Source organism: Aphis gossypii, chromosome 2 (assembly GCF_020184175.1).
Source record: "Aphis gossypii isolate Hap1 chromosome 2, ASM2018417v2, whole genome shotgun sequence".
Taxonomy (NCBI): domain Eukaryota; kingdom Metazoa; phylum Arthropoda; class Insecta; order Hemiptera; family Aphididae; genus Aphis; species Aphis gossypii.
This window is the reverse complement of record NC_065531.1, coordinates 35,144,772-35,159,185: the sequence shown is the minus strand read 5'-3', so window position 1 is coordinate 35,159,185 and position 14,414 is coordinate 35,144,772. Positions and strand designations below refer to the sequence as shown.

At 25.6% G+C, this 14,414-nt stretch overlaps 1 protein-coding gene across 3 annotated transcripts; it reads right to left on the bottom strand.

The window, feature by feature from the left end:
* Positions 1–7,717: 7,717 nt before the first annotated feature.
* Positions 7,718–13,408, bottom strand: LOC114126460 (cap-specific mRNA (nucleoside-2'-O-)-methyltransferase 1). Of its 3 annotated transcripts, none has more exons than XM_050201096.1 (18): positions 13,038–13,408; positions 12,867–12,959; positions 12,557–12,803; positions 12,354–12,474; positions 12,078–12,298; positions 11,812–11,973; positions 11,587–11,754; positions 11,334–11,501; positions 11,080–11,275; positions 10,185–10,294; positions 9,887–10,116; positions 9,629–9,805; positions 9,132–9,325; positions 8,923–9,042; positions 8,642–8,861; positions 8,351–8,574; positions 8,024–8,135; positions 7,718–7,963 (listed from the first exon to the last, which is right to left on the bottom strand). In XM_050201096.1, coding segments are annotated over exons 2-18 (2,778 nt in total). In that variant the 5' UTR covers positions 12,869–12,959; positions 13,038–13,408; the 3' UTR covers positions 7,718–7,857. The 3 variants fall into 3 exon arrangements, with proteins under 3 accessions (XP_050057053.1, XP_050057052.1, XP_027846216.2); XM_050201095.1 differs by having other exon boundaries at positions 13,042–13,408; XM_027990415.2 differs by having other exon boundaries at positions 12,867–13,408.
* Positions 13,409–14,414: the final 1,006 nt, after the last annotated feature.

Genomic DNA, 14,414 nt, shown 5'->3' with positions numbered 1-14,414 from the left:
CTAAATCAAATAATATTTACACTTGAACATAATATAGATATTAGATATATGTATTATGTATACATAATCTTAAAACTATTATTTCTGTATCTTGTTCAGAGATCAAGTCGTATGCAATCATGTATATTATATTTATATAGGTACCTTATAATATAATTAATACGATCAATTGAGACATAATTATCGTTGATTTCGTACTATATATAGAATGCAAATCAATTATATTATCTTATCTTATTTATTATATAATTATATATATATATGTTATACATAACGATATAAATATGAATTTATTTTGATATCCATTTGTTTTTAATGTTCTAATAACTGCATATTATTTAAAACCTTTTTTTCTAAAACTTCGCAGATTAAAAAATAGAAAGTCGATCATTTTTCTTTCTTCACATGTCTATAGTATGTCCTGTCCTTAGCGACTTAGCGCCATCGCATTTAATAAAATACGTATACGTTATGGTAACTAATATAGTAACATGTATTATGGATAGGGCTGTACAAAATCATACTAAAATCCACACCCCGTAGTCATGGCTCATGATTTCATTTTAAAAAAAATATTGTCATTAAATAATATTGAATTTTTTTTTAATTTATATAGCATTAAAAAAAAAAATGTCATTTTAAATATTAACATTGCAGTATTGTACAGTAACTTTTTAATCAATATTACATGGCATATTGATATGTTATTTACAGTGTTGTAATTTAGGTACTTAATTTCCATAAAAATGTTGTATGTTTTAAAAAATACATATTAACAAGACGGCAATTTTTAAGCTTAAAATATATTTTTGTTTTTAAAAGCATATATAAGTATAATAATGTAGTCTATAGCAGGGGCGGCTCGTCAGGGGAGACTTTGAGACTGAGTCTCCCCCTTAAAAAAACCCAGTTACTTGTAAATAATAATTAATTAAAATAATAATGCATAAAAATATTTTTATTCGAATTGAAAATATAATATTATATAATTTATATCGTTTTCTTTGTTTATTATTATAAATTGAAAGCAACCAAGTCTAAAACCTTTAAATAGTTATTTTAATAGAATGCTATTTTAGTTTTATCGATGACGGTGACGGTCGCCGTTACAGTGAAACTGCCGCCCGACAGTCTCAATCATAACATGTAAAATGGTACGGCCGGTTTGATGGAGGGCCGGAGGGGGCAGGGAGAATAAGCTGCGTATTATAGACTCTATTGAGACTGGGTTCACGACAATAATTGCCGTACCGCGCGCCGTTCTTAGTCGCTGTCATAATTTAATGCATTTTTAATTTTTATGATTTAAGAACTATAACACGATTACTACAGGGTTTTATACTATCTTCTATTTGATATTTGTTATATTTCTAATTATTTTAAAAATGCAAAAAGACAATATAATAGACATATTATAACTAGTGGTTTTAATACTTTAACTTACGAACAAAAAAATCAAATTAAACTTAAAAATATTAACTAAATATGTAATACTATAATATTATTAGATTTTCAATAACAGGGTTTTTCTTGTTCGTTGTTGTACGTAGTTTATGTTAAATAATTTTAAGTCTCCCCAGAATATTAACTCACGAGCCGCTACTGGTCTATAGATGTCTTTAGGCTATAGAGTGTAAACGTGTAGACTGTAGAGTATACGATTTAGACGAACAAATGAAGAAAATTAGATGTAATTTATAACATATACGTTGTACGTAAAAATAACAAGACTCAAAACTGTGAAAACAATGAGTAAGCATCCTTATGGCCTATAGGTACTACTTAACGATTATAGACTCAATAGACAATGATGCAATTAGACTTCTAAGTTCTGTATGTATATTATAGCTTATAGATCCAATGTAAAGTAGACAAAATAAAGAAACTGCCGACCGGCGACCACTGATGTGTATTCTTTTGACCATTCATGTCACTCTGATCATCTTCGTGCAATGAAGAGTATTGTAACTATGTAGGTATATTATTTTAAATATGAAAGCTATACGATAATATATAATATATTCAATGCATTCGAAAAGAAATCGGAACAGAGTTTATTCCTTGGTGTTAAACATTTTTTTTGAATTTTCTTTTCTTCATATTTGACTTTTGAAAAAAGTATTTAAATTATTTAAAGGTATTACAATAACATGTCTAATGTCTAAAATCTAAATGTCTTATATCTATTCATAGGTATAAACATACGATAGCACTAATCTAAAACGAAATCAATTACCACAGTATTGAAACGAAATCCAAAATTACAAAGTTAAAAATGAGGGTTTTCTCATATTTTCTCGGAGACTACAGAACAATTGAAAAAGTTCCTTTTAAGTGCAATCCTGCGTTCAATTTCTAATTTATATTCTATAGAGGTTCTGTATGGAACTGTTTGAGCTTTTAACTGTCTCGAAAAGTTTTTTAGAAAAAAAAACATACATCATTTATACACTTGTACAGTCAATACCTACGTCATGTCTGTCGCTTAGAATTTAAAATGTATTAATAATATTTGTTATACTAACACAGTAACACCAACCTATTTCAGACATTAAATGCTCGTAAAAAATGATTTCCAATAACGGTTCTTGAAATCCTTTTTCCCGTTTGAAGTTTTTGCACAATATTATTAGTAGATAAGTACTTTATAAATATTTTATATTTTTATAAGGGTTTTATAAATTAAAAATACCTGAGTACATTAATATTATAAATTAAAATTGTAGGTACCTACTATTTCAGATTATAAAATTAGCATTACAATAATTAATAAATACAAAATACAATTTAATATTACTAATTAAAAAAATTGAAGACGCTTTTTAGGTGGAACTTAAAAGGAGAGCGAATTATTTCCTTGTAGTTGGAAATAGGTATTGTATAATTATTTATATGAAAGGGGAATAACCTTTTAAAATACCTAAGTAAAAATAGTATTGCTTCACTTACCTATAGTTACCTAAATACTATTTTTATGTTTTTATGTTTTTGAAACAAAGTTCTTCATTAATTTTTTAACGACAATCGCTTACTATTATACTTTAAAAATAAATTATAATATAAAAATCGACGTAAATTACAACCGTATATGATACTGGATAGGATTATACAATCATATAAATTTTTATATAAACTTATAAAAAAAAGTATTTTTGTAATAGGTATATCATTATCATACCTAATATGTTACTTAAAATATTTACTACAACACTTATTAAGAAAATATTTTAAATACGCGTTTCTAGTTTTCTATTGTCATAAAGGAAAATATCAAAATTATTTTATATAATAATTGTAGGATTAATTTGAAGACTTTTTATTGTTAAGAAGACGCAACATTCGCATATTGTGTTCTTCGTCTTACAAGTGCGTAACATAGCAAATATTTTACGCTCAGTAGATCACTTTTACCTCCGTATTAGTTTAAAAATTAGAGTGAATCTATCTATAATTATGATACTTTATGGTTAGAACATTATCTGTGTTTGTATATTGATTTTTCACGATTATTCAGTTTTAAGCGAGTTATTATGAGCATTTTTAATTTACACTATATCATACACGCATAACTTTCTAAAAAAATGAACTATCGTAAAAATCCATACATACAAAACATTCAAACACAGATAATTTTCTTACTATCAAGTTTTATAATAGGTCTATTGGCTCTAATTTTTAAACTAACGGAACTAAACGTAATCTGCTGAGCATAAATTTACTGTGTTACGCACTTGTAAGACGGAGACACCACATGCGGATGTTGCGAGGATGTCGTAACTCGTAATACTCGTAACCTCATGACGTGTTATCTCCATCTTATATAGGTATGTACAACATGGCGAATTTTCATTCACCAGTTAACCAGTTTCAATAGTGACATAGTGTGCTATCAGTTCTGATGTTAGAGTGAATTGACATATTAAACAATTTAAAGAAGATTATACTATTATCTAGCCCCTAGGGTCTCGCGTAGCCTATTATTAATATTGCTATATTTAAATAAGTTATAATCGTTTTAAAATGTACAGTTTTAAAAAAATCATAACTTACTTAAAAATGATAATTTCAATAAAACACTAGGCGAAGCCTTAGATAATAATCTTACCTTTAAATTTTATTATGGGATAATTCACTCTAATATGAAAACAAACAGCACATTATTAAAACTGGCGAACGAAAATTCACCATGTCGTACATCATATGTACCTAAGACGTACAACACGTACGGATATGACGTTCTCTATACTTAATTTCCATCAACGAGAGACGTGGTTTCCCGTTCTTACTGTTCGAGCTAGTGCCTCCACTAGGCATGGTACCTATATCATAGAGCTGTGAAATGTGAATGTATGGAAATTTCACACTACAATAATTGTATTTGCGAATGTGTCAGATCATTATGATTAACTCTAAATAGTAAATACCAATTATCAGTACCCATACGGGCCATGAATGTAAAAGTAGAGAATATGATATAATTTATTGTTATCCATAATCATTGTTCTATACTTGAAACTACTTTTCCACTTTTAGATTCACCAATCCAATCAGAATCTATTGAATTTACCTACTTTATGTTACACTTTTTAGAGTAGGTAGTGAAAATCATTCATTCTTAAACTTGGATAGTAGTTTCTGTCTTCTAGTAGCAAATCAGATCTAGTTGAAACACTGAATGCAAAATAATCGAGTCTACCTCGTAATTGAGTAAATCATTGTAACGGATGTCTTCATTTTGACAAAATTGGATAGGTACATGTCCAAATAAATTTTATCAACTTTAGTTATTATTTTATCATTTGACAATTACCTAATTGGCAATTCTAGAGATGTGAAACTTTTCGCCATATTATAGGTACGTTTATCTAATATTAGTTTGTAAGCATAATGAAATTAAAAAAATAATAACTGTTCTACCCTACGTGGTTTCGACTTATATCCACTTACCATCCAAGAAAAATATAAAAAAAATTGAATTATAAACTATTATATACCATAATATATATATATACACACACACATGATATCTTTGGAAAAACTTAATTCAACATATTATCGTACTGTAATAGAAAAATAAATAAATAAACTAAATATACAATCAAATATCAATATCGCCCAAAAAATTGAGGATGACACACCGTATCCACTTATAATTGTTTTGCATATCTTTACGACATGATTATTATTACATATCTTTGAATTTAAATAGGTAATTAAATTTAAGCTATAAATTAGTAATTACTTACAAGTTACAATATTATACCAATCGGCCACCATTTACCTACTTAATAATTCAAAACTGACAATACAACAGAGCGCTTTCTCGTTATGAACGAAGTGATGAATGTATTGATTTTACAATGGTGTGTGTGTTTTTTTATGTCTGTGTATAGAATAACTTACTGAATTAATACTTCAATTTCAAACTTCAGAGGTAGTTTCCGATGGCAAAGTGAATATCCTTGGTGGCTAGTGCATTAAAAAGGTCAAAAGTAAGAATTTTCCAACAGTTAAAATCAGGGGAGAAGGGAATTTTTACGCAAAACCGATTTACAAAAAAATCGATTTTTTTAAATTTTTGTAACTCAAAAACTAACTACTGTAAATACTTGAAATGTTTATATTATATTATCTCTAGATGGTTAAATTTTCAAAATATTCTGACTTTTTTGAGCTATTTATAGACAACTGAAATTTTATAGACAACAATTTTCGATTTTTCAAAGTATTTTTTTTTTTGAAATGTCGATAAAAAAAATTTGGAGCCAAAAAAAGTTAAAAATTTACTACAAGGTTTCTTATATTAAGTTGTTATTATTGTAGTTACAAAATAATAATCAAAAATCATTAATCACAATTTTTTTATAAGCATTTAAAGTTCAAATTTTTAGATATATGTCAAATTGCGAAAATTCGCAAGTAATTTAGTAGTTGAAAATGTATAAATTTTTTTGTGTGTTTATATCTAAAGTTAAATATTCAACACTAAGTTTTCCTTCAAATAGCTATAGAGAAAACTTGTAGTGTCATTATAGAAAAAAATATTAAAAGCGTCTGATTTTTAAATTTTTACGAAAACTATTTATTCTCAAACGATTTTCAATATTTGTTATTATTCAAGTCGTAAGGTACTTCATTTCTCCGGTTAGGTATTTATATTAGCATTATCTTTACATGATTTAATTTTCAAAATATTTTGCTTTAAGGTTAAATTAATTTATTTTAGGGCTATCTATAGGTATTTGATATATTTGTTTTATTTAGTTTTTTTTTTTTTATAAATATCGATAATTTTTTTTTGATCCAGTCAAAATACCTACTTGAAAATTTAGTACAAAGTTTCTTATAAGTTAGGCTTATAGTGATTCAAATATTATAAGAATACATAGACACGATTTTTTTTTTATTAGCGTTTGAAGTTCAAATACTGACAAAACTCGTTAAAATCATGAATATTTACAAATTATTTTGTAATTAAAAATTTATAAGAAATTTTGTATAACTAAGAGTTGAAAATTTAATACAAGATTTTCCATATGTTTGAATTACAATAATAATTAAAGAAGTTGAGCATTGGCAAATTAAAATTTTTATCTAATCTTTAAATGTATACGAAATTCAAAATTCATTAAAATTTCATAAAAACCAACAATGTCTTTTCAGATGTTTGTTTGTATTTATAAAATATCTCTATTCTATGCTTATTTCAGCTATAAAAATAAAAACTTATGCAGGACTTAAATTCTCTTAACTTAATTTTATGAAATAATGAATTATAATTGTTCACATGAAAATATATTATGTTTCATAGGGTTAATAAAAAATGTATTTGGTTTTTATACATGTTTAAAACATGTATTAACATGTTTTGGGTTTGACAGATCTATATTTAATTTTTATTTAGAAAATAATCCAATACATTAATATAATATTAAATGTTGTATAACAAAATTAATGTATTGTTTTAAAGTATAAAAGTTCATGTTGGATGCCAGGTTAAAGTATTATTATTGTGTAAAAATAACATAAAACAAGTAATTAACATACTTTAATAGTAATGGAGTATGATTTATTTTTATAAAAAAAAAAATCTTTTACTAAAATAATATTATCATCCAGTTTTTCTTATAGCTTATACTAATAGATTAATATTTAAAATTGCTTAAGAGTTTACTTATGCTGGTAATTAATAATGATTTATTGTTGAATTACATATTCATCTTATCTCTTCTTATAGTTCATAGCAAATGTATTTGCATGATGATCATTTTAAAATAAACATATGGTGAAATGTAAATAAATTAATAAATTGTTCACATATTTCTCTTGATTTTTGAACTTTATACTTTTTTGTGAAGAAATGGTATTTTTGATCAAGTGCATATAATGCATAATATATGCTAAGACAATATTTTATAATAACTTTGATAATATAAGTATAACCAGCCATTGTACTTTTGTACTCCATACCATAGTAGCCTAGTCAATACGTTCTCTATACGTCAAACACAAATATCTCAATGATTGTTGATTAAAAAAATTATCTTAACTGTTTCAAAATTATTATGGTTTCCCTTGACCTTATTTCAAGTTACAGCAATGTTATTGATTTTATAACTACTATGGATTGCTCACTGAGTAATTTTTGGCTGTTATAATCAATGATAATTCATTATAAAAATTTAATATGTTTTTGGAATAAGATTTTTCAAAACAATTTTTAATTAAAATACCAGTTAATTTTTATTTATGATTTTAAGTCAGTCAAAATATCCAACCTAACTTTAATATACATATGAATGATAATAGTTCATTTATAATTATATAAACAAGAAGAATACTTAAAATAATTTGGAATCACTTTATAAGTTTCTCAAGGTCTTCTTGTTCCAAACTTGGGTTTTTTAAGGGATTTCCAGATTCATCCATCCAAAACCATATTTTATTGGTAATACGGCAATCCCTACAAATAAATTGATATTTTAATAATTTGTTGTTTATTTTTAGTAAAATAATATTTCACCTAAAAGGAGCATATGCAGCAACTGGATTTCCTTCTTCATAAATAGGTTGTTTTATTGGATGACCATAGTACATTGTTTTATAGGTACGCGATAATGCCCTCACCCATGGACCTATACAACATTAACAATTCAAAATTAATTAAAATTAAAGATTATTAATACTATTAATTATTAATTAGTGCTGTACAGCAATATCAATGGTTTGATATATATCAATATTAGAGACAATTTTAGTTTTTAATACTCTGATACAATATCAATAATAAACAAAATTGTCATTTGATATAAATAATAACTATAATTAAATTTATAATTTGTATAATTACTTAATGTAGCTTTAATAAATAATATTCCAGATGCACAACAATATTTTTCACTATCTAACATATACATCTTCACAGATTTACGATGGAACTTTGACCATCTAAGGTCAATTTTTTCAAATATTTCTGGAATGTTTTCTAAGTAAACAGGTTCCTTTACTCTTATTCTTGTTTTATCTGATTCAATTTTATTCATGGACTTTGCAAAATCTTTACAATAATTTATCCTGAACATAAACTAATAGGTAAGAAAAAATTCATTCAAATATTTATTACATTAATTATAAATTTTACCTCGATAAATAATGTTCATTACTAATATCAATGTTACCAAGCTTATATGCATCTATAATGTGCAATACTCTTACTCTAAGTTGTCCTAGATTTTCACCTTCTAATTCAGTGGCTAATTCACCATATACAAGTGTGCCAGGACTCATCATTACACTCTTTAAGTATTCATTAGAGACCCACTGATTATTAACTAATTCATAAACTTGACTACCACCTAAACCTATAAGAATTTAAAAAAAAAAAATATTTATTTTACATAATACTTAGTATAAGAAACATACTTAAAAAATAAGTAGGTGGTTTAGGATTATTGAGCAAAACACAATGCCAGTCATAAATAGATTTGACGTATTTTCTTAAATTTTCTTTGCTTAAAACTTCTGGTAATGACTGTAAGAAATCTAAATATAATAAGATATTACTAAAAGTAATTAAATAATTAAGTTAATTCTAATAATATTTAATACTTGTAATATATCAATATGATTACCTTTTGATCCAGTTATAAGTGAATTGCAAGTATCTTTAGGGTCACTTCTAAAAGGAGCACGTCTTACACCATCTTTTACTCCCCACAACTCTAAACATTTCTTTCTTAGATCTTTTTGTCTTTCATCTGCTAAACGTTGATCTTTAGTATAAGCCACAATTTTTGATAAACTCAATGCTTGAAACTGTCCTAATCTAAATTAAAAATATATGTTAGTTTTACATGTACTGACAATTCCCGTTTAAATTAATATTTAGTACTTATTAAGTGTTTTTATAAAGGTCATTTTAACTAAAAATTATTGAAAAGCAACCCTCATAACTATTATTTATAAATTTTTCAGCATTAATCAACATTCATGAATATTTGTCCATCAGTCAGTTAGCTATATTCAATACTTAGTTTTATTTATCATTTTAAATACATTTAAGTAAAATAACATATATAACACATTTATACCTTTAGTATCAAATATGAATCAAAATAAATTGACTTACTTATTATTAGAATCCCAAAGGTACCTAAAAAAATTAGAATCTCTTTGAATTTCTTGCAATGGAACAATAGATAGAATATCTTCATTTGAATTTAATCCATGCCAAGTAAAATTTACATTATATAAATATTGTTTTATATCTTGTACATCATCTAATCTCCATTTACATATTACATATCTAAATGCAAAAGTTATATCTTATTTATAGATAAATAACATAAAAATATAAATTATAAATATATATTTAATTTGAAATGACCTTTCAGAGTTTGCAGGCCGGCTAGTAACTGGTTTATAAATACTAATTTGTTTGAAACTCTGGTACAAAAGGAACAATAATCCAGCACTAAATTCAGTGAATATGTCAAAAACTTTACACATAAAATGTCCACCGGGTCGTAAAATACTCAAAGCAGCCAAAGCCTGACATAGATACAATCGTTTGGATAAAATTTCTTGGAAACTTTCTTGACCATCAACTGAAAATCCCTAAAAATAGATGTAAAATACAACTATAAATAATAAATATTGTTTTAGATTTGTATATTATTACTTACACCATCAGCCATAACAAAATGCACTCCTATTCCATCTGTCATTTTCATTACATACTTTTCTAATGACAGAATATTTTTCGGTGTATAAACATCACCATCTTCATCATGACCTAAATAAAACAATGTATAGTTTTGATTTTAAAATTATATGTACTATAAAATATATAAAACTAATCTAAAATACTTTTGCAACTGTTAAGTGTAATTTGTTTGGGGAATTAAAAAAATAATAATAATATGGCTACTTTTAGTTTTATAAAAATTAAACTTGATATAGATAATACAATATATTATATAATCATATTTTTAAAAGCTATAAGTCCTAGTGACAGTTATAAGGGGGAGGAAAGGTGGATTTCCCCCTCCTTGGAATTTGATTTTTTTTATATTTTGTATTAAATGTATACATACAAGGAGTTGCCAACTTTTATGGACCTCTGAGTTTTTTTAAGGTTGTTATGATCGATAAAAAAAAAGTCATTAATAAACATCACAATCGACTGATATATACCACATATATAAAAATGTTTGGTAGTTAGGGATGGTTGGGTATATTTTTGTCCCCCCTCCCTTGAACATCATGTATAACTACCACAGATATGTCCAGTTTATAAAAAAGTTGATTACACTATAAAGATATAATACATTTAATGTAAATGATGTATTTTTAATATAAGAAAACAATATATCTATAATGGCAAATATTCATTATTTATCTTACATACTTAGTTTTAACATATATAAGTAATACAATTGAGCACAATAAGAAGTTATTATAAAAATAATAAATACATTAACATTTAAGTAATCTATACAATTTATTAATGTATACTTTTAAATATTTAATCAAAACACATACAATTTTATTATTTATTTATCATACATTTATACTTACCATAAAAAGCTTCAAAAGACTCAGGAGAACCAGCATAAAAATCATTCAATTTGAAATCATTTGCCTTACGTAATGTAAATCCTACACCTTTTGCTTTCCAACTTTTTCGCCATAATACATATTCAGAAAAACCTCCGGGTCCAGCACATATATCAGCAAAATAGAGTAAACTACTAGGACTTGTTAGCATGGATGACTAAAATTAAAATAATTATCATAAATAAAAATATAAAACACAAAAACTACATACATACACCATCATTATATTTAGGATCAGTGAACATAAAATCACATGCCCAATCAATATTAGCCATTTTCATTGCAGCTCGATTTTGGAATATACCATTTTTTATTGTCTCAAATGGATTTGCTTTAGTTCTAGCATGACGGAAATCATGGTCATTAATATTATCCAAAACATTCTATAAAAAAAAAAAATAAATAAATAGATTTTAATACTATAGATAAATAAAATTATAAGATACTTTGAAAAATATTAAAATATACCTTGCTACAATTAACAACTTTAAAAATTTCTGAATCTGCAAACTCTGTTGTTTGATTATATGTTAATTTTTTTTCACCAGTTTCATACCAATAATTCATAACATCAATTGATAATGGCAATGGATCTTCATTTTCCAACCATTCAGTCACTTTTAAAATATCTGTTGACTATACAATATTATTGTATATTAAATATATTTTATTTTTTATAATAGTTATAATTACTTCTTCTTGTTCAGGGTCCCAGTCCAAAACAAAAGATTCTCTTGGTTCTCGTGATGCAAAACCCAAGCCTCTACGACCTTTTTGAGTAGGTAATTGTACTGGATTGACCAATCCCTGAGCATTTTTCCCTAATCCTTCACCTTCTTTATAACCACTTTTTTTCTAGAAATGAAATATTTATTAAGTATAAATAGTACATACTATATTCTGTTTATTCATTATTTTAATAAATAATTAATAAATATTTCATAATAATTGATTATCACCATTAAAGACATTCCCTTGTTACTCTTTTCATTATTTTCAAAAGTTCCATATATCTTTGAAGGAGGATCATCTGATAAATTAGAATCAGAATCAATTGTTCTTGAACAAGAAGCACCATCAGATTGTTCAGTCTTTAATTTTTTGCCATGATTTGAAAACCTGTCAACACTATCACTATCCGAGCTATCGTCAGAAGAATATGATTTTTTTCTTTTAAGATCTATTAAAAAATTAAAATTAAAATACATGGTTTAACTTATTTAAATATATAATACCTAGACTACTATCACTCTGCATAAACGCAACTGGATTATTTAAATAAGATTTTTCAAGATTATTTGGAGCATAGTTGTTAGCATACTTGATTTCTTTTGAGTCATCTATAGTTTCATTAGACTGTAAATAATAATATTGAGTAAACTAATGATTAAATAATGAAATATTATTGTTTATTAGCTACTGTAAGATAAATATTAACTTTGGACGATGATTGGCTTTTGGATTTGAATTTTGTTTTATATTTGTTTTTTTTTGTTTTTTTAACATTAAAAACATTATCAGCAACATATGGAAGATCTTCTTGGCTGTCATCTTTAGTATAAAACTTTGATGTAGCTCGATCTTCGATTTGATGAACTTTCAATTTTTTACTTTTATGTTTAAGTGCTTCTTCATCATCTGATGTTGATGAAGAAAAATCACTGCTGTCTGATAAATTTTTTGCCCTAAATCATATTTAAATATGTAGGTATAATATAAGAAGAAAATTATACAGCTTCAATACTTACATTATATTTATTATCCAACAAAAAATCTAAAAAAATTTTTTTTCAAAAAACAACACTTTGGTAACAGAAAAATATCACATTAATTATATGGTCCTAAAATTATAATAGATAATGCATATTTATAAATATTACCTATATTGTAAATTATAATATAAATCTAAAAAATATTACCTACACTTTAAGTCTTATTAACACTGAGCATATTAAAAAAACATATTATATAAAAATAATTTCAAGCTCAATAGTCAATTGACATTTGACAACACTAAAGTCCGCCTAATAAACTTAATGTCATAGATAAAATACGTACGTCACACAATTCTTATAATAAATAATAATATGAAAAAATATTACTTTTTTATAATTGGACATATAACATTACTTAAAAATTATATAGTAATTAGTAGTTTAGCAGCAGCTATTAAATAAATAAATAAATAATAATAATATTATAGTATAATATCTTCAACTATTCACAAGTATAATTTTAAGTTTTGACCACGAACTAAGATAGTACTTGTCTTGACATACTACTATACTAGCCAGTAGCCACTAGGTACTCAAATCCCAAACAAACCAAATGATAATCATTGATATAGATAAGAATAAACTATTTTTGTATACATTCTTATCTGTCTCAGTCACGGCTTTAGATCTAAAGCCGTGGTCACAGAATAGATTAAATTTAATCTATTCTGTGCCGTGGTCTCAGTGGAGAACAATTTTTTTAAATCATTTACCTATTGTTATTGATAAATAATGATAAATGATAATAGCATGGTTGAAATCACGATTTAAGATAGTATACTATAATAATATCTTAAATCGTGGTTGAAATGTATAATAGTATCATTCATTCCGAAAAAAAATTTAATTATTAATTATTTTTTAATTTAATTTTTTTAATAAATAATTTGATAAAATTTATTGGATTATAAATTGTTATCGTGTACTGTACTACTGTGTAGGTAGTAGGTAGATAAGTACATAACGTCGCTCAGCTTGTGCGTTGACTAAATTGACTTAAACGATTAACGGTTGAGATAGTGTTGGGCAATGAGAAGTGCCAGAAGTGGCAACGTTTATAAAATAGAAGTAATGACTAACGAGGATACCTACCTACTTGTTATAAATTTCTATGGAGTATTTTTTATTTGTCTCTGAGACTCTGAAAGACTTTGGATTGGAAAATACTGACATTTTATTGATATTTAATCTTAAAAACTGCTGTTATTGTTATTGTTGTTAAATATATCTTTGGTCATACCTATTTAGAATAGTGTTGCAAACACGTCAATTATACGTATTTTCTAATAGGTACATCATTGCTATTTAATAAAAACTAACCATGACCTAGGAAAAATAAAAAGTTATAAGCAAAGTTGGTCGAGATAGGTACTCAAAAAGCAGTATCGCGATACTAGATACTCGATAGGTACTAGGTAGTAAGTACATTACATTAGCACAAAATCAGTCATAGGTTATTAAAAATTATATTTATTATTATGTAAGTGACCAATTCGTTAAATACCTAATGGAAACGGCAAA

Coding starts and splice junctions, on each gene's coding strand:
- LOC114126460 (XM_027990415.2), bottom strand. Junction 12,475..12,556: donor AAAGCCAATCATCGTCCAAA/GTTAATATTTAT, acceptor TATTATTTACAG/TCTAATGAAACTATAGATGA. Junction 7,964..8,023: donor GCTGCATATGCTCCTTTTAG/GTGAAATATTAT, acceptor ATTTATTTGTAG/GGATTGCCGTATTACCAATA.